The sequence below is a fragment of the Anomaloglossus baeobatrachus genome, chromosome 3 (assembly GCF_048569485.1).
Source record: "Anomaloglossus baeobatrachus isolate aAnoBae1 chromosome 3, aAnoBae1.hap1, whole genome shotgun sequence".
Lineage (NCBI taxonomy): Eukaryota > Metazoa > Chordata > Amphibia > Anura > Aromobatidae > Anomaloglossus > Anomaloglossus baeobatrachus.
Genome location: NC_134355.1, coordinates 374,084,895 through 374,106,249, shown reverse-complemented (window position 1 = coordinate 374,106,249; position 21,355 = coordinate 374,084,895). Strand labels below are relative to the sequence as shown.

General features: G+C 44.1%; 1 protein-coding gene across 1 annotated transcript in view; it reads right to left on the bottom strand.

Moving 5' to 3' along the window:
• IBTK (inhibitor of Bruton tyrosine kinase) overlaps positions 1–21,355 on the bottom strand; it is a 67,293-nt gene that overhangs the window by 10,764 nt on the left and 35,174 nt on the right. The window contains exons 10-11 of the mRNA XM_075338427.1: positions 20,600–20,749; positions 11,157–11,303 (exon numbers count right to left, since the gene is read on the bottom strand). Of these exons, the coding sequence (XP_075194542.1) occupies positions 11,157–11,303; positions 20,600–20,749 (297 nt within the window). The remainder of the gene's footprint in view (positions 1–11,156; positions 11,304–20,599; positions 20,750–21,355) is intronic.

Here is a 21,355-nt window from a genome sequence, read left to right as displayed (position 1 = left end):
CGCTACCAACTTAGAAACATCAGGTGCAGGTCAGAGGGACATCACCGTTACCTGCTGGGAGAGCAAGTGCAGCCGTCCGTGGGAACCGTCTTTCCAGCCGTGTGGTTTACCGTAAAACTGTGTCAACGTTTCAGGCTGAGTGAGTACCACAGTGCCGCAAGGCACAGCGCTGCCCCCGCGTCCCTGCGCCCACCAGGCCCTGCACCCTTCCACACCATCACTGGGCCCCGGGATCACCAACCCCTACCCACGGAGGGGCAACACAACACCTGGCTGCTCCGCATCACCACTCCCGGGATCCCCATATTGAGCAGCGGTGGTGCTACGAATCACCACAACCGTGGGTGGCGTCACAGACAATCTCCCCAACAAAATCCCCTTTTCACTCACGGGCGAGGAGTGCCGCTCGAGAACCCCCGGGATCCGGCCCACCGCTCGAGCCACCACTGAGCAGCAGCAGCCGGACCCGAGCAGAGGGGTGAGCGCGGTGCAGGCACCCTCCTCCCCGCCCGCGACACTGGAACACTAGGTCTTCCTTTTCATACCCATAGAACTTGAGTATACGAATTAACTCGTCTTGTAGGATATTCACAAATATCTCAGAATTGAGACCACCATCGATTCTGGCTCTAGTATCCAATGCCTTTGGCTGTGAATAAACTCCACATCATCAAGCTTTGTCGAACAAACTTGACAGTTCCTTCAATTTCTTGATCCGCTAGCCCCTTTTTCACTTGTTTTTTCAAGACCCATTTGCACCCATTAGAGCCTAGTCTATTCACTTTCATCTCATCGCTCCAAATCACCCGTTTTTAATCTTCTACTGTACACTTTTTGTACTTTTTTTGCAGACACTTCTTATGACGATATTGAAGTTGAGGCTTCTTCACCTTTTTTCATGCCACCATTCCAGACTTGTGTAATGTGCGTTACACAGTTCTTGCATGGACATCTGAAATCTCCACTGCAGAGTTTGTCGAACCAGAACTGATAGACTTTGTGATGAGCTGACTTATTCCGATATTTTGCCTGGACGTTCACCTCTTGGTTTTTGAATGGATGGATGAACGTCATTTCATATCTTCCAACTGTCATGGCACTAACATAAAGCAGTTTGGCAATTTTCTTGCCTTTCGATCATCAAGGTGATGTGGTTTATCTGTTCTCGCACATTTTTCTTCATGTCTGCTCCTTGAGTTGAACTAGTGATCTTTCGCTTGGGAATCAACATAATAAACCACTGAGCTATTAGGGAATGTGAGAACAAGTTGTAATTTGTAGAATACAGGAAGAAAAAGATTTATCCACCACCAGCAGTAAAACAGTAACAATTCAGTAACATGACAAGAATATGCATAACTAATCATATGCTGAACAGTTGAAAATTTATATATAAGATAGCTAACGAGATGTCGTTGGGGTCACGGAATTCGTGACGTACATCCGGCCACGTTAGCGACGTCGTTGCGTGTGACACCAACGAACGACCGTTAACGATCAAAAACACTCACCATATCATTGATCGTTGTCCAGTCGTTCCCATCCCGATTATTGTTGCTGTTGCAGGACGCAGGTTGTTTGTCATTCCTGCGGCAGCACACATTGCTATGTGTGAACCGCAGGAACGAGGAACAACATTGTACCTGCGGCCGCACGCAATGAGGAAGGAAGGAGGTGGGCGGGATGTTCGTCCCGCTCATCTCCGCCCCTATTGGGCGGCCACTTAGTGACGGCGCTGTGACGCCGCACGAATCGCCCCCTTAGAAAGGAGGCGGTTCGCCGGCCACAGCGGCGTTGCTAGGCTGGTAAGTATAGTGTGACGGGTGTTAGCGATGTTGTGCGTCACGGGCAGCGATTTGCCCATGACGCATAACCGATGGGGGAGGGTACGGCTCGCTAGCGATATTGCTGCGTGTAAAGCCCGCTTCACTCTTGAAGCTGTAAAGGAAGGTGAGATATGGGGCCTGAAAGTCAGAAGTTCAAAACATTGTTACCGTCTTGCTCATCAGTGTATGTGTGTGTGTATATAAACACATATTATAAATATATATATATATATACACACACACACACACACACAGATACACACGCACACACACACTCGTGTAAAACTAGGTCAGAAGATATAGGATAGAAAATATATATAGGTCTACTCCATCACTATATTGCAGTCTGAGCATCCATTCACCTGCCTCTCATTTTACCATGCATCGTTGCCTAATATCTGATTTATGCCACCTCCTATTGAGCCATTATTTTCAGTTAACTTAGTTCAAAAAAAGCCCCAAAACAACTATGTTGGCAATCATTAAAAGCTACCACATTCATGATTAGAGAGTTTTTGCAGGTATCTAGTGATTGTGAAGTAAGGCACGAATCTCTGGTCATTATTATAGGGCATAGAAAAAGGATTATTTTTGGAGGAACAGTTCAGTATATGAACACTCTGAATTCACCCTGAATATATGTAGTTTCACAAGCAAAATCTAAGCCTTGCCTCAAAAATAAGTATACACAAACATCATTGTTCCAGAGCTGGAGGGCTCGTGTGTCATTGTAGGTGACATATCTGTAATTCTACATGGCAGACAAAAAATTACAGCCCAGTCTCCAACCAGTGGTGTAATCCCTCCTAGGGCAATAGCCTTTTTTCAGCTTTTTTTTTTGGTATTTCTACATGGATAAGAAAAGAGAAGATTTCTTATCTGTGTCCTAGATCCCTGATGATGTCAAGTATGTGGTGAAACATGTAGGGGGCGAGGGTGGAGGCGCCACTAGATGAGAAGAAGTACATTTTAATAAACCCAGTGCCTGTAGCAGATCAATATTTTGTTTTAAACTGTTCCTCCAGATCCCAAGACCATAACAACAGAGTAAAAAATAGAGTTTAATGACTGCTCAATATAATGTAAACTACAATAACAGATGGGTGTATGGGCACAGTGCAGGGCTAAGTTCACACTTCAGTTGTTTTGCATCAGTCACAATCCGTAGCCTTGAGGAATTACGGAATCCTGCAAAATATTTTGCAGGAATCCAGTATTTCCCCATAGACTTCTATTAGTGACGGATTGCGACTGATGACCCTGCATTGCATCCGCTTCGTCGCGGTCCGTCGTTTTTGACTGACCGCCGAGCGGGGAGCAACGCAGAATGTAACGTTTTTCGGGCCGTCAAAATTAACGTGCCGCACAGGAATCCGTCGCCATCCGTCAAGCTTGTAATGTATGTCTATGGTGCTGGATTCCGTCGTAATCCGTCTTACAACGGAATCCAGCGCAGGATTCCGTCATGCTCTACTGAGCATGCCCAGTATGTTTGGCACGCCCACTGGGCTGTCCCAAACACAGACGGATCATGACTGATCCGTCAAAAAACGGACGCACAGCGGATGTAACGGACGCAACTGATCCGTTTTTTCACAGGATTCCTGTGAAAGGAATCCTGTGAAAAACACATCAGTTGCATCAGTTGACATCTAAAAAACAACTGATCCGTTGCTGACGGACCTGACGGATTGAAAACAACTGAAGTGTGAACTTAGCCTAAAGGCCCCGTCACACTAAGCAACATCGCTAGCAACATCGCTGGTAACGAACAACTTTTGTGACGTTGCTAGCGATGTTGCTGTGTGTGACATCCAGCAACAACCTGGCCCCTGCTGTGAGGTCGTTGGTTGTTGCTGAATGTCCTGGGCCATTTTTTAGTTGTTGCTGTCCTGCTGTGAAGCACAGATCGCTGTGTGTGACAGCGAGACAGCAACAACTAATGTGCAGTGAGCAGGGAGCCAGCTTCTGCTGAGGCTGGTAACTAATGTAAACATCGGGTAACCAAGAAGCCCTGTCCTTGGTTACCCGATATTTACCTTTGATACCAGCCTCCTCCGCTCTCACTGCCTGTGCTGCCGGCTCCTGCTCTGTGCACATGTAGCTGCAGCACACATCAGGTAATTAACCCGATGTGTGCTGTAACTAGGAGAGCAAGGAGCCAGCACTAAGCAGTGTGCGCTGCTCCCTGCTCTGTGCACATTTAGCTGCAGCACACATCAGGCAATTAACCCGATGTGTGCTGTAACTAGGAGAGCAAGGAGCCAGCGCTCAGTGTGCGCTGCTCCCTGCTCTGTGCACATTTAGCTGCAGCACACATCGGGTTAATTAACCTGATGTGTGCTGTAACTAGGAGACTGGGGGCTGGTCACTGGTTGCTGGTGAGCTCACCAGCAACTCGTGTAGCCACGCTCCAGAGATCCCTGCCAGGTCAGGTTGCTGGTGGGATCGCTGGAGCGTCGCAGTGTGACAGCTCACCAGCAACCTCCTAGCAACTTACCAGCGATCCCTATCGTTGTTGGGATCGCTGGTAAGTTGCTTAGTGTGACTGGACCTTAACACAATCTCTCCTGACCCAATCCAGGTGTATAATTTTAATGATATAGGTTGTTCTTAAGGCCGGGGCCACACGGGGACTACTGCGATCCTCGCATGACACTTTGCTCACGCTGGCAGCACAGCAGGAGCCGAATGACATACGAGTGTCACTGAGACTGAGGTCGTGAGATCGGACCACAGCTACGGGGGGCGGGCCGGCACTGAGGAGGCGCGGGATTTATCTCCCTCTCTCCTCCGTTGCCGGCTATTGCCATTCTCGCACTGCACTCTCGGTACACCGGTGTACTGCGAGTGCAGTGAGATTTTTCTCTAGCCCCATAGACTTGAATGGGTGTGAGAGAAATTAGGATCACATTACAGTGGCAGCATGCTGCGATTGTTTTCTCGGTCCGGTTAGGGCTGAGAAAATAATCGCTCATGGGTGCTGGCACATAGGCTAATATTGGTCCGAGTGGAATGCGATGTTTTATCACATTCCACTCGCTCCGATTTTCATGCCGTGTGTCTTAGGCCATAATTAGTGGGACCACTGGCCCTTTTAGGACTTTATGGCATTTAGAATCAATTTACTTTCCAGAATATGGGGGGTCTCTCTACTATACAAGTAATTTATATGCCACAAATTACGCTGATTGTAGGAATAGCACCTTGCTTTGTACTAGTTCCTGCCAATGATACTATGATTTGTATTCTATGCTCTGGTTGAACACCTCCAGGACAACATTACTGACAGCAGCAGGTACAGGAAATCTGGGAGCAGTGACAAATGGATAAATTACACTTTTACCATAGGAGTCGCAAGAGGCAATGGCACAACTGGTACCACAGTGCAACCTAGTGGTCACATTCCAGCATCACCATGTAGTATGGAAGCAGTTGTCTGTACACATCAAAGATATCTACATACTATATAAAACACACACATACTATGTACACATAAATCTAAACATATATGTGTATGGTTATTATATAAACCCATATACACGTATATACGTATACATACACACACACACACACACACACACACACACACACACGTTATATACATACATGACCGCACACACAACAGAATTCACTTGTCACACTATATGAAGATATGAATAGCCCTTGAATAATCTTGAGGGATTGCACCCGTACCTAGAGCTGTAATAATTCAGAATTTAATGTGCACCATCAACTTCAGGTGACTTTTCAGAATCAGTTGTCTTGAGTATGTTCATGACGAGTAACACCATTTCTGGCCATTATATGACTTATATCCCGCATTTTTCCATCAGTTATTTCCTTTTTTTTTATCCACGTGGCACACAGACCGAATTAGCAGCATAGAATATATTGTACAGACGAACTGAGATATGTAGCTGTGAATCCAGCTCTGGGATAAACTAAATAACTTAGAAACTGTAGCACAATCTGCCTGTCTCTGACAATGTTTTTTTCTCACTGCTCCTCCATAGGCTATAACCACTTAGTGACCATCTATACTTCTTTTTACACATCTGAGATATAAAACAATAGCATCCTCCCAAGCTTTAAGCTGCACATTATAACTGACAAGCTGCTGCATTAGCCCCAATAAGTTTTGGCACCGACCATGGCAATTTAACCTCTTAGATCAGTGTTTTTCAACTCTGGTTCTCAAGACCCACCAACTGATCATGTTTTCCTCGATCAGGTTTTCAGGATGTCCTTAATGTTGCACAGGTGATGGAATGATTCCCTGTCTAATATTGAGGAAAACCTGAAAACATGATGTGTTGGTAGGTCTTGAGGACGGGAGTTGAGAAACACTGCCTTAGATGCTGCTGTCAATAGTGACTATAGCATATAGTTGGTTAATAGTGTGTGTTCGGCACCCCGATATCATGATTGTGTTGTCCGGAGGTTTGTCATTGCAATTCACGGTCTAATAGTATCAGAGTCTGCCAGATATAGTGACCTGTTCAGAAGTTAGCAACATTTAGCTGGTAAAAATAATGTTCATTCCTGTCATGCCACTTTTGAGGAGCGTTGTTTTTAAAGTACGCAATATCACTTGGAGGGGGGTGGGGGGGTTCCAATGTGTAAGTCTCCTACAGAATATCACTTAGGGGGTAGGGGGGGGAGGGTTCCAATGTATAGGTCTCCCACGGAATATCACTTTGGGGGGAAGGGAAGGAGGGTTCAAATGTATAGGTCTCCCACGAAATATCACTTTGGGGGGAAGGGTTCCAATGTATAGGTCTCCCCGGGAATATCACTTTGGGTGGAAGGGGGTGGGGGTTCCAATGTATAGGTCTCCCACGGAATATGACTTTGGGGGGAAGGGTTCTAATGTATAGGTCTCCCCCGGAATATCACTTTGGGGGGAAGGGGGGAAGGGTTCCAAGGGTTCCAATGTATAGGTCTCCCACGGAATATCACTTTGGGGGGAAGGGGAGGAGGGTTCCAATGTATAGGTCTCCCACGAAATATCACTTTGGGGGGAAGGGTTCCAATGTATAGGTCTCCCCGGGAATATCACTTTGGGTGGAAGGGGGTGGGGGTTCCAATGTATAGGTCTCCCACGGAATATGACTTTGGGAGGAAGGGGAGAAGGGGTCCAATATATAGGTCTCCCACAGAATATCACTGGGAAGGGGGGGGGGAACGGTTCCAATGTAAAGGTCTCCCCTGGAATATCACTTTGGGAGGAAGGGTGGAAGGGTTCCAATGTACAGGTCTCCAACAGAATATCACTTTGGGGGGAAGGGTTCCAATATATAGGTCTCCCCCGGCATATCACTTTGGGGGGGGGGGAAGGGTTCCAAGGTATAGGTCTCCCCAGGAATATCACTTTGGGAGGAAGGGGGGAAGGGTTCCAATGTATAGGTCTCCCACAGAATATCACTTTGGGGGGAAGGGTTCTAATGTATAGGTCTCCCCCGGAATATCACTTTGGGGGGGAAGGGTTCCAATGTATAGGTATATCCACGGAGGACTATGTCTTAACTGTTCATATGTTTATATGATCGTTTTATTGGAAACCAAGTAAAATAAAGCACCTGGAAATTTACGGACGTATCTCCCCTCCTTGCGCTGGGCAGAACTCTTTCCTCTTAATTATACTCAGGTAACAGCACCTGCAACCCGAGCAGCAGAGGGAAATCTGAGCACATGGAATGGGTGAGCTGAAAGTTTTTCATATTGTCTGTTCCAATGTATAGGTCTCCCACGGAATATCACTTTAGGGGAAGGGGGGAGGGTTCCAATGTATAGGTCTCCCACGGAATATCACTTTGGGGGGGAAGGGGAGGAGGGTTCCAATGTATAGGTCTCCCACGGAATATCACTTTGGGGGGAAGGTTCCAATGTATAGGTCTCCCACGGAATATCACTTTGGGGGGAAGGGGAGGAGGGTTCCAATGTATAGGTCTCCCACGGAATATCACTTTGGGGGGAAGGTTCCAATGTATAGGTCTCCCACGGAATATCACTTTGGGGGGACGGTTCCAATGTATGGGTCTCCTACGGTTACTTCGAAACTGAATATGAAAACATATCAAGCTAAACTTACAATTAAAGTATAATGTGTCAGAAAAGACCAAATTCTTAAAATCACTGGGCTTTGTTGAATCATTCTAATAATTCCATATAAAGTGAGATGTAAGATTTAAATATATTGGCATAGTCACTAGGGATAAATAGCCTTGTTGTAATCTGATCACTCGAGCTGACTGTTATTGTTGTCTTGTTAAGATGGATGCTCAGGTGGGCAGAGGAAGAAGTGGCTCAAAAATTTGGGGTCATAACAGAAATAGACACGTCTCACTTGCAGTGTCTCTGATCAATGCTGTTCCAGCCTTTACATATTCTCTAGCCAATATTGATTACACACAAAGCTTATTGAAGCAGTGCAATAGCTATTTCAATGGTTCTTCAGGACAGAGGGGAAGAGTCATAAAAACTAAAAGGTATGAAGATGTTAAAGCCACCACTATGTTTGTAGCCATACATAAAACACTCCCTAACAATGGCTTAGATCTGAACACAAGGTACAATAGAAGGTTCTGCTGATTGTGGGACTTCATGAGCGGAATAGTCAATGTACTAAAAACAAACTATTGCTTTAAAGTCTGAAAACTTCAATCTGGAGCTATGGCAGTTAACATTTACATGAATTTGTACCAAAACCCCTCTAAAATGGTAACAATTACTAATCCAGTTTACAAACTAAATCACTGTGCAGACAGACACGCCATTGTCTAACATCCTATTTCCATAGAAGCCCAAGGGAGAATACTAAGGAGAAGATTTATGAAGACCATCTAAAAGATCGAATATGTAATGACAGACTGTATATATTCGGGTGCCGTGCACAATGCAGACAGTTCATCAAGTTCCCGGTTAGATGCAGCAAAGGTTAGCAGTATAGTATTCACAGATACCCTAACCATTTTGTCATCGGCACAGGTTATGTTCAGACGTGGAAAATTTGGGACATGGATTAAGCAGTGGGGTGTTGACTAGTAGTTAATAGTAAAATGTAAGTGGATGAGGTTCTAAAAGCCTCATTCACATGAAGCAGAAAACTGAAAGCATAATGCAGATCTTCATTGCTGTTGGAGACTTATTCCTGTGTGAACATTTTGAACAGAACAGATACATTTACTGAATATCAACTAATGAAAATGAGACTTTGCTTTTGAATTGTGAGCAAACAGAAAAATGTAAATAAAAAAAAAAAACTAATGAAAATGGCCTGGACACAAAGGATGGCTCCCTTATCCTAATATTTGTTGCACAACCTTTTCAGGAAACCACTGCAATCTAGTGATTTCTGTAATATATGGTGTGATATGACACTGATGTACCTTGACCATGGAGTTTACGTGTAATCTCTTTGGAAGTTGTTCTGGATCCTTTGGTTACCATTCGCATTATCTGTCTCTTCAATTTGTCATCAATTTGTCTTTTTTGGCTACATCCCATTAGGTTGGCTGCAGTCCCACAGACCATAAATTTCTGAATCACATGTAAAACTGAAGTAACTTCAAGCCATTTGGAGATGGTCCTACAACAGTCTTTACCTTAAACATGTTCGTCTATAATTTTCTAACTCCTGAGACAACTCTCACCCTTTAGCATTCTTTGATTCATGTTCAGTATGGTACACACCATGATACCAAACAGCACAGTGACTACTTTTCATGCCTTAAACATGCAGACTGAGAGATTATACGTTTGTAGACACCTATGAGCAAATTACAAGATACACTTTAGATTCACATGTCCTTATGATCAAATTAGCTTCATTTATTTCTAAGGATACCATCATTTTTGTCTAAACCATTTTCATTTTTTTTCTCGAACCACAATTGAACACAAATGTTTGATTTCGGGTCGTTAATATTCAGCAACTTTAAATTGAAAATAACTAAACAAATGTTTGGTTTAGGGTAGTTGATATTCAATAAAATGACTTTGGTCAATTTCAAGATCTTTCCGTGATCGTGGGTTTTTCTTACTTTAATATAAGGGTACCAACAATTATGTTCACGTATTTATTTCACCCTTTCATATTAAAGAAATCAGAGGGGAATCCACTGCAAAGTCTGCATGTAAGAACTGTTCAAAAGGAACCACAGCCACACCATGATTTACCAGACATAAGTACAAATAGTAACCATTATAATTTGTATAGAATCCTGGATGGGGACTGAGGATAAGTCGTAATTAATAGCAAAAAGAAGAGAACCATACAACCAAAATCCAAAGTGCAAAAAGTGAAATCTTTATTGGTAGGGGTAGGTGCAGGGCGGCACAATACAAGTGGGACAACAGACAATCAGACACTGACCATATTCGGAGACAGTCAATCAATGCAATATTACATCCATGTAAAGATCACAAAACCTCAATCACCATATGTACATAGGGGAGACCATTGAAATCCGTACTTCAAAAAATTGAAAAATTACAGATATCCACAGAGTGGAATATTTCATCACAATTGTCATCACAGGGAGAGGGAATTTACCCATATATCCCATGCATAAACCTACTCATGTAAATCCAATGTGTTGACAATTTCAATGGAGTCCCAAACTATGCACATTGATGATGAGATCTCGCTAGAGGCATATCCTGAGTAAACATCAATCTAGAACTGACACATTACGCATCAAATCTACACGAAACAATGTATAGATGTCAACAGGTGAGATTGCATTATCCAAAAGAGGGAAAATTTCCCCACATCTCCCAGCATTCAAGATATCTAATTAATATCAGTATCTTAACAATCTCAAGGGAGACACCATTGTATATATAAATGATGCAATCAATGTACATCGTCTGCACTAACATCACTCTGTAAAACCCACAATGGGCATCATAGACAGACTGTGGTCATGGCTATGATCAGGAAATGCACACAGGTTATCAATGGACGTATGACACCACTCAGGAAAGGCTATACCATTATATATAGAAAAAAACAAGCATTTCTGTATGACTTGTTAACGTGAGTCCCCAATATTGTACCAAGGTACCTCTATATATAGGGGGACCTCACAAAATTCATACCAGTATTATGGTAAAGCACTATACCTGAAGGATTGGTGGTCAGTGGATGTTGTCCGCGTCCTTCCCAAAGAACTGTAAAATTTTGCTGTGCAAGTGCTGAGACTTGCAGCGAAAATAGAAGTGGAACTAATCTGCCACATCTGAACTCCATTCTACAATACAATCTTAATCTGGCAAATGCACAGATGACAAATTCCAAATCATCAATATGCCTTGCACTCTCACCTTGCAGATTTTTGCGGATCCACTTCTGGTGTATGGGTGGATTTTTTTCCAGTATCTCCCAGTGTACTTAAAACAACAGATTTTTGCTCTTGTCGAAGGACGTCACGGAATGACTTTGGTTCTCCATCATGATGTAGAGCAGTTGCCCTGTAGGAGAAGAGCATATGAAGGAATTAGTAATCGCAATGATGGATGATCACTACATCTCCCACACTGCAGTTACAATATTACTTTGTCGGTCTTCAATTTTCTCAAAAACAAAAAGAGAAATTTGCTAGCCAACAACCTCACACCTTTTAGGCCGTCTACTTGCATTCATTGTACATCATTTATTGCTCAATTAACTACACCTTTCAACGTCATTGGATACGCATTCATCTGCTTTGAATGCTGTAACAGTATCGGCCGCTGATAGCTCTGGTAGGACATTCCAAAGTTTGACTACTTTAACTGGAAAACATCCTTTCCGGTGTCTAAATCAATTTTCTGTGACATCACAGAGTGATTGTAACATTTGTGATTGTTACTGTAACTCATGGGGCCTCTAAAAACTTTACTACTTAAAGGGAACCTGTCAGGTCCAATATGCACCAAGAACCACAAGCAGTTCTGGGTACATATTGCTAATCCCTGCCTAATCGTCACTGTATACACTAGCATAGATAAAGAGATCTTTAGAAACAGTATTTCTAAAGATTTTTTATTGTATGCTAATGCACGAGGGGACTAGTCCCAAGGGCATTACGTCCATTGCCAGTCGGCCTTATTAGCATGTTAGTATGCCCCTGTGGGAGTACTAACATGCTAATGAATGCGCAGCATCAGAGGATGATCTCACTCACCTCTCCGCTGCCATCACCACCCAACGCTGGATTTCAGCTCAGTGTGCATGACCCTGGAGTTTGAGTCATGCGCACTATGAAGCCGGGTGTACGAGTCCTGGCTTCAAACTGAAGTCGTGCGCATGACCCAAACTGAGCCGAAATCCAGCGTCGGGCGGCGATGGCAGCAGAGAGGTGAGTGAGCGCATCCTCTGACACTGCACATTCATTAGCATGCTAGCACACCCACAGGGGAGTACTAACTAACCGACTAGCAAGGGAAGCAATGCCCAGGGGACTAGTCCCCTTGCTCATTAGCATCGATAAAAGAGCTTTAGAAATACTTTTCTAGAGATCCCTTTATCTATGCTACCAGATGCAGGGACAATTAGGCAGGGATTAGCAATATGTACCCAGAACTGCTTGTGGTTCTGAGTGCATATGGACCTGGCAGGTTCCCTTTAATATTACAATACGTTCCTGCATGTCAGGGTGTCCACCTATATCACCTATAAGTAGAAAGAAAAAGAGCTATGCCTGCTTTGCAATATGGAAACATAAGCTATCCTTGTTGCCCATGGCCTCCAATCACAGTACACTTCGTATGTCAGTAGCGGTTTAAAAAAAATAAAGCAGAGCCTTGATTGGCTGCCATTTTTTGTATTGCTACACAAGACCCCCTATTATAGATGGAGCAGAGGTGCCACACCATGGTTAGTGAATCTGTCATCTAGGTTTTTAAATGTGGCAGGGGCCCTTTAAGTACATATTATTAAACTGGATCACCGGGACTAGAGTAAGACTTTAGGCCCTATAAATACACTTTAATCTTCTGAGTTATATCCTGTAACCCATTCGGAAACAGAAATTTGACAGATTCACCTAAGATGACTTATCTCTGGCTAACGAGCTGTAGAAGAATTTATTTCATAGCTTAAAAGATGGAAGAAAAACAGAGGTTTCTTCTGGAATGGGAAGTCTGAGGTATTCTTAGTCCGTACTCTTCTGAAGTTCCCACCCGTCTGGCACACAACAGCGCCAGAAATACTGCTGGATTTCCATAGCAAGTATTTCATTTCAATGGATTTCACAAGTTGCTCACCACTTAAGTTATGAATGGAAACCAAGCGTCCCTGCCAGAATAATTCATTGATTGTTAATACACATACGAAGCGAACCAAGAAAACAGGATCTGCGCAGCCACACAATATAGTGCAGATAATCGGAGCACAAAGCCAATGCTATTTATAAGGAACGTCGGGCTAAATAATTGCCTGACACAATAGTACACTCGACTGCAGTTTACAAGGGAATTGGACTTCTAATTTTGGAGAGCGGTGTCGGACTCGGGCCAAGATTATATCTGAAACAGGTGGATAGAATTTTCAGATGTTGGGAAATTAGGACTTCACTGAAGCGTTAAACGCTCCTTTATTTCTCCCTGTTCTGCTTTACAATTGTTGAAAAATTACAATAAACATTATTGCAAACGAAGCACAGCAGAAACGGTAAATGGTTTGTTTCAATGGCAATTCAAGGAGGCAACAAGAAACGTTACCTTACCCCAGGAATAGCTCAAAATAGGTCAGAGAAAGGGTTAAATAACACCGCGCTGCCACAAGGTAGAACACAGTCGAATCTTGTATAAAAAAGTGATTTTATTGGTCAATGCCTTTCGGAGATTAATCTCATTTTTCAAGAAAAGGTATTCTTGAAAAATTAGATTAATCTATGAAACGCATAGACCAATAAACTCACTTTTTTTTATACAAGATTCCACTGGATTCGATATTGCGGCAGCACAGTGTTGGTTAACCCTTTTATTGACCTGTTTTGACTACACATCGGCTTACTGCAGCAGCCGCCACACGTTCTTAGTTGTGACTCTCACAACCCCCACAGGTGAGCCTCTTTAAACTGTCCTCACCCCATTGCATAGCTTGGATAAGACCCTATCTGCGCTTTTGTCTCCCACCTTTTTTCTACCAGGAATAGCTGGGAAAAAATTATACTGTGCTTTAAAAATAATGAGATCGAATAAAGACATTTATTGATGACTGAAATCCTAATACTTATGTACACCTATTTGCTTTCCACCCTTTCCATTGAAGCAGATGTGAATTCACCTAAGGAGAAGCATATTGAAATGGCTACAGACTACAAATACCCCGAGATATATAGCTTTTTACTTACCCTTCTTGGGTCTAGCGCCAAGTCTCTGCTGGTGCACTCGATGTCTGGAATTGGCTGCGGACCCTGCCATGTCGACAGCCAATCAGTAAGCACACCAACTCTACCCTTGTAGAAGGAACACACCCTTCAGAGAATCCGGGATCACCGATTGGCATCATGCCAGTGGCACAGCATTCAGAGCCGCAGCCAATATCAGACACTAAGAGCAATGGCAGAGACCCAGCGCTGCCTTTGAGTACAGTGAGTAAACAACACTTTTGGGTTTTTTTTATTTATTTTTTTTTTTAAAGAAACGGCAGCCGGGAACAAAAAGGACAATCCCTTTAAAGGGAACCTGTCACGTATAATATGCGTTCTGACCTATCAGCAGACGCACATGTGCCCTAATTACACCTCCCTACCCATCCCTGTGTTGTAAAATTGTATAATATGAAAGTAATTAAAAAAAAAGAGAATTTTGTTACTTACCGTAAATTCTTTTTCTTATAGTTCCGACATGGGAGACCCAGACCATGGGTGTATAGCTTCTGCCTCCGGAGGACACACAAAGTACTACACTCAAACGTGTAGCTCCTCCCTCCTAGCATATACACCCCCTGGTAGCCAGTCCTAGCCAGTTTAGTGCAAAAGCTGAAGGAGGACATCCACCCACAAGTAGAGACAGAGCAAAACCCGGAACAACCGGAACCTCTGTCTACAACAACAGCCGGTGATAACACACGGAACAAGAAAACCTGCCAACAGGCAACAGGGAGGGTGCTGGGTCTCCCATGTCGGAACTATAAGAAAAAGAATTTACGGTAAGTAACAAAATTCTCTTTTTCTTCATCGTTCCTTATGGGAGACCCAGACCATGGGACGTTCCAAAGCAGTCCATGGGTGGGAATAAACAGAAAAACTGAGAAGTAGGCGAAACCTAACTTCACAAATGGGAGACAGCCGCCTGAAGGATGCGTCTGCCCAAGCTCACATCTGCCGAAGCAAGAGCATGCACTTGGTAGTGCTTCGAAAAGGTATGCAGACTAGTCCAAGTGGCAGTCTGACAGACCTGCTGAGCCGTAGCCTGGGCCTGAAAGCCTAAGAGGCACCGATAGCTCTGGTCAAGTGTGCCTTGATCCCCGGCGGGAGAGGCATTTGAGTACACTGGTAGGTATCGGAAATGGCCGACCTAAACCAACGAGCCAGGGTCGGCTTAAATGCCGAGAGGCCCTTACGCTGACCAGTGGTCAGCACAAAAGAGAGGTGCACCGCCTAAGAACAGCGGTGCGAGACACATAGATCCGGAGCGCCCGCACCAGATCCAGAGTATGCAACGCCTTTTCAAAGCGATGAACAGGAGCCGGACAAAAGGAAGGCAGGGAAAATGCCCCGGTTAAGGTGGAAGCAGCAACCACCTTAGGGAGAAAGTCCGGAGTCGGACGGAGAACCACCTTGTCTTGATGAAAAACCAAAAAAGGGGGGACTCTGAAGAGAGTGCAGCCAAAACAGAGACTCTCTTGAGGGAAGTTATGGCCACTAGAAAGACCACTTTCTGTGAAAGACTAAACAAAGAAACCTCCCTAAGAGGCTCAAAGGGGGGTTTCTGGAAGCCGTGAGGACCGAATTAAGGTCCCAGGGCTCCAAAGGCCGCCGGTAAGGCGGAATGATTGAGATGCCCCCTGCATGAAGGAGCGCACCTGAGCCAGCCGGGCGATACGCCGCTGGCACAACACTGACAGAGCCGAGACCTGTCCCTTAAGGGAATTGAGGGATAGTCCTAGCTGCAGACCGGACTGTAGAAGGGACAGGAGGGTCGGCAAGGCCAAAAGGCCAAAGGATACTTCCGAGCTCGAGTCATAGTGGAGATGACTTCAGGAGGGATACCAGAAGTCGTCAAGATCCAGGACTCAAAAGCCACGCCGTCAATCTGAGAGTCGGAGCAGCTGGAGGGACCACTGATGAGCCTCCAGGCTGAGGGACCACTGTGTTTATGTGCTCGGTACAGGCAGTACGAGTCTACATGCAGTGCATATTAAGAACAGCCTTGCAGCCTTGCTCTGATGTGAGACATGCTGCAGAAGTGGGGGCTCTGTGAGGGAAACCGGAGGTTGTGGCTTGCCAGACCGTTTAACATACATTTCTGTGCCCTCCAGTCCCCCAGCCCAGGCCCCCATTTGTCACAATGTGGTATCTCTGTGCCTATGCTGACATTGAGAACGCTGAGAAAATGGCGACCGGAGCGAGGAGAGGGGGCGGGGCCTACTCTGAGAGCGGGCAAATGAGGTATACAGGGGAGGGAATCTTTCCTCAGTGAGGAGTGTCCGTTCCCTGTGCTGAACAGCCGCTGGGCGGAGCCGCACTGTCCCACTGTATGACTAACATGCAGGGGCAGTGAAACCGAAACTAGGCCTCAGGCGAAACCGGGGCCTAGATTTAAACATGCGGCCAGCGTGCAGGCACCATCGGCGCGGTTCTCCAGTGAAAACTGGAGAACCGGCCGGAAATGTTAACACAGTCATATAACACACTCTCCCCAATAAATAAAGTACAAGGGACCCCTGGAAAGGCCACTTTCTGTGGTAAAAACGTCTCAATACTTAGCTTTTGAGACGCAGGTGCCAGGTCCCTGGGGGGGGGGTTAAACGCTCCGTCCGGCAGGATCCTGAAAGGGCTGCGGATGGAGACCGGTCTCCTGCAAAGCAGTGAGAACCGTGATGGCTCCCACTTCAAGCCAGAGCCCCAGGGGATGGTGAAGGAGCGCGGCATGTGAAGGCTCCAGCCTTGTAAAATCAACCTTAACAGCACCGCCGACACAGTGGGGTGAGAAGGGACATGCCGGGAGTCCAGACTGGACCCGCTTTGCTTCCAAATCTTTGAAATCCAAAAAATCAAAAATCAGAGAATGCATGTGTGGGTGACCTCCTGAACACAAAGCATTGAAACTGGCTAGGACTGGCTACCAGGGGGTGTATATGCTAGGAGGGAGGAGCTACACGTTTGAGTGTAGTACTTTGTGTGTCCTCCGGAGGCAGAAGCTATACACCCATGGTCTGGTTCTCCCATAAGGAACGATGAAGAAACATTACTTACATATTTCCTATGTAAGTAGCAGAGCTCGTCGCCCCATGGGCGTTGCATCACCCCGTGGGCGTTTGCATGCTTTCCATGGTATCACGCCCCTGTGGGCGTGATACCATGGATTCACATGAGCGACCTCCCCCGTTGCTCCTTCAGATCCCGTGCGTGTTTGCACTTACCATTCCTGCAACCTTTTCCGGGTGTTCACTCGCCGGCTTCAGAAGCGCACTGCACATGATCAAACTCTTCTGATCATGCACAGAGAACATCTGAAACTGACAACGAGCACCCGGAAAAGGCTGCGGGAACGGTAAGTGCGCACACGCAGGATTCTGAAGGAGCGACGTGGGAGGTCGCTCATGTGAATCCATTGTATCACGCCCACAGGGGCGTGATACCATGGAAAGCATGCAAACGCCCACAGGGTGATGCGACGCCCATGGGGCGACGAGCTCTGCTATTTACATATTACTTTCATATTACACAATTTTACAATACAGGGATAGGTAAGGATGTGTAATTAGGGCACACATGCGCCTGCTGATAGGTCAGAACCCATATTGTACGTGGCAGGTTCCCTTTAAGTGACATTAGTAGTACACCTGTGATGGGAATACATTAACTCATCAACTTCAATGGCCAAAGGTATTCACAAATAGTCTCTTTGCTATATAAATAGGTTTATAGCATTCTTAAACAGTTGTACACGTTTCAATACAAGAATATCCTGAAAAATGAACATGTTTATATATAAAGTGTTAATTTTTCCGGTTACTCTACTATTGAAAAGCGTAGCTTACTGTGCTAGTGAGTATTGTTTATAGTATATAGAGCGGATGGAATAAGTATTGAACATGTCACTAATTTTCTAAGTAAATCTATTTCTAAAGGTGCTATTGACATGAATTTCTCACCAGATCACTGTAACAACCCCTCCAATCCACACTGGCAAAGATATTCAAACCATAGTTGTCCATAAAGTAAGTTTTGCGCAATAATCAGAAATGACACAGGGAAAAACATTGAACACAAGAAAGAGGTGAAAAAGCCATGGAAAGTCATGACTACAACTGAAATCTATAACTAATTAGAAAGCAGTCCTGCCACTTATTGATAAATAATATTAGCAGGTTCAATTGATGACATATAAAAAAAAAAGTGTCTTATAATCTAGGTGCCACACAAGAAACATCTTATGATTGGTAAAACCAGTGAGCTGACTCCATACCAACGCAGCTTTATTGTTGCAAAACATACTGAGCGCATTGGTTTTACAGAAGAATTTTTAAATTACTGAAGGCTCCAGTGACCATAATCCGGAAGTATAAAGAACATCCTTTCAACATAAACCGGCCACAACTAAGTGCTCACCGCAAAAATTCAGACAGATGAGTGAAAAGAATTATCCCAAGAAATGTAAAAGAGCCAAGGCAACTGTGGAGAGCTACACAAAAACCTGGCATCAGGATGACAATTGTTTTTTTAAAAAAAAAAAACCAAAACAATAGCAAACCTCAAAGTCCTCGGATTGTATGTACATTCACCAAGACTCCATTACTGAACAAAATACAAGTTCAAGCGTGTTTAATGTTTGCTCAACAACACTTCGACATGTCTGTAATATATTGCGAAAATAAAACCTGGTCAGATGAGACCAAAATTTAACTCTTTTTTTTTATGCCATAATACATACTATGTTTGGAGGCCAAAAGGCACTGTATGTCGCCCCAAAAACACCATACCAACAGTGAAGTTTGGAGGTGTGAACATCATGGTGTGGGCTATTTTTCAGCATACGGCACTGGCAAACTTCATATAATTGAAGAAAAAGTTGATGACACACAAGTCTGAGGCTACACTATTTAAATAATATGATGCCTTTTTTCCACTGCCTGTTAAAATAAAGTGTTAGCAGGGAAATCTTGCGAGCATGTAAACCTACCATCTACTGTAATAAAGCTATACGGATATGTCCAAATAGGCATGTACACACTGTGCAACGAACAATGCTCCTTATTATTCCAGGACAGGGTTGGGCAATTTATTTTCTTGAGGCCGCGACAGGTGTGTAGGGCTGAACCTATAGCCTAAAATTACTTCTGCTCAATATTAGCATATTATAATTCTTACTTTATACTAATATTAATTGTATCACTTAATATTGAGCAGATTTAAGCATGTTACAAGTCCCTATACACAGTATGAGCCCACACACAACCCCCGTATGTACAGCATGAGCCCTCACACCGCCCTTTATATACACCGTGTGAGGCCCCGCACAGCCGCTTACATACAGTATGAACCCTCACATAGTCCACAATAAATACATTTTTATATATATATATATATATATATATATATATATATATATATATATATATATATATATATATATATATATATATATACATATATATATACACACACACACACACACAGTAAATATATATATATATATATATATATATATATATAAAATTGCTCAACATACAATGTGAGCCTCAAATAACCTTTCTTTATAGTATGAGCCCCCACAAAGTCACATAACCCTTTGTATAAAGCAAGAGCCTACTGTATATATTATGAGCCCACATAGCTCCCTATATATAGTATAAGCCCCACATAGCGTCCTATATACATTAAGAGCCCCTACATAGCCTCCTTTATATATTATGAGCCCCGCATAGCCTCCTATATACATTAAGGGCACCCACATAGCCTCCTATATACAGTTTGAGCTGTACATAGCCTTCTATATACAGTATGAACCCACACATAGCCTCCTATATACATTAAAACCCTCTACGCTGTCTTCTATGTACATTATGAGCCCCTACATTGCCTTCTCTATACATTTAAGCCCCTACACAGCCTCCTATACAGTTTATGAGCCACTATATAGCCTCCTAAATACATTTTGAGCCCCACATATCCTCCTAAATACATTTTAAGCCCCACATATCCTCCTATATACATTATGATCCCTATATAGCCTCCTAGATATAAGTCCACACAGCCTCCAACATACATGATCTGATGTCATTGTGTCTGCTGTGCCTCAATCTAATTGGTGAAAGACTGATCCAGTGGCCTCTCCACAAGTTCACCACTGTCTGCATCTTGTGGATGAAAATAGCGGTGACATCAGAAAGCGAGCGGCGGTAGATGGGCCTTGGGGAGCGCATGGTGATGCTCACAAGCAACTGTTTTCAGCCCTTCGGCTGTTTTGGTCTACGGACTGGACCAGCCAGAAGGCCGGATGTGGCCCAAGGGGCGTACTTTGCCCAGCGCTGTACTAAGAGCAGGGCATGACAGGGTAAATGGAGAATTGCTCTCTTAGTATAGGGCTATACTACCAGCATGTCTATTTACCAGGTTTTCGGTGGGCTCTTGATACTTGCAGCTGGAGCGCTTGTAACTGTAACACTTTCTGCACCGCCACTACTCTCTTTAGATGACAACGCCATCATTTTCCTCTGCTTTTGAGAAATCTTTATCCCATGAGCCACGGGCTTCTGTGTTCTGCCAAAAAAAAATCAACACATTATTATTATTTAGTCAATAAGAGCAGCTTGATAGTGTCATAATCATATTGGTGCCTACACTGGAAAGCATCATTCGCTGACAGACGGTAGGAATTTATGTAGGATGACAACCTGGAGATAACTGGAGAGAAGACCTGCACCTCAAGATTTTAGGGTATAAGTTTAGAATGGAGAAATCCATTGTACGCCCCATCACAAAGAAGGATTTTTGTGTACTCACCGTAAAATCTCTTTCTCTGAGTCTTCATTGGGGGACACAGGACCATGGGTGTATGCTACTGTGACTAGGAGGCTGACACTAAGTAGACATAAAAAAAGTTAGCTCCTCCCTAGCAGTGTACACCCTGAGCCGGAGGCGGATCCCTGCCAGTTTAGTGTACAAGCAGTAGTAGGAGAAACCTGAACAACCATAACTAATCAAGGTAATAACAAGAAACACACAGTATCTTATCTAAACCTATACTGTATATAAAAACATAAATAAGCCGGGAACCAAAGAACGTGTTTCCATAAAGAACCAGTAACATCCGGCGACTAAGAGCAACCCAATATCCAGACAGGGTGGGTGCTGTGTCCCCCAATG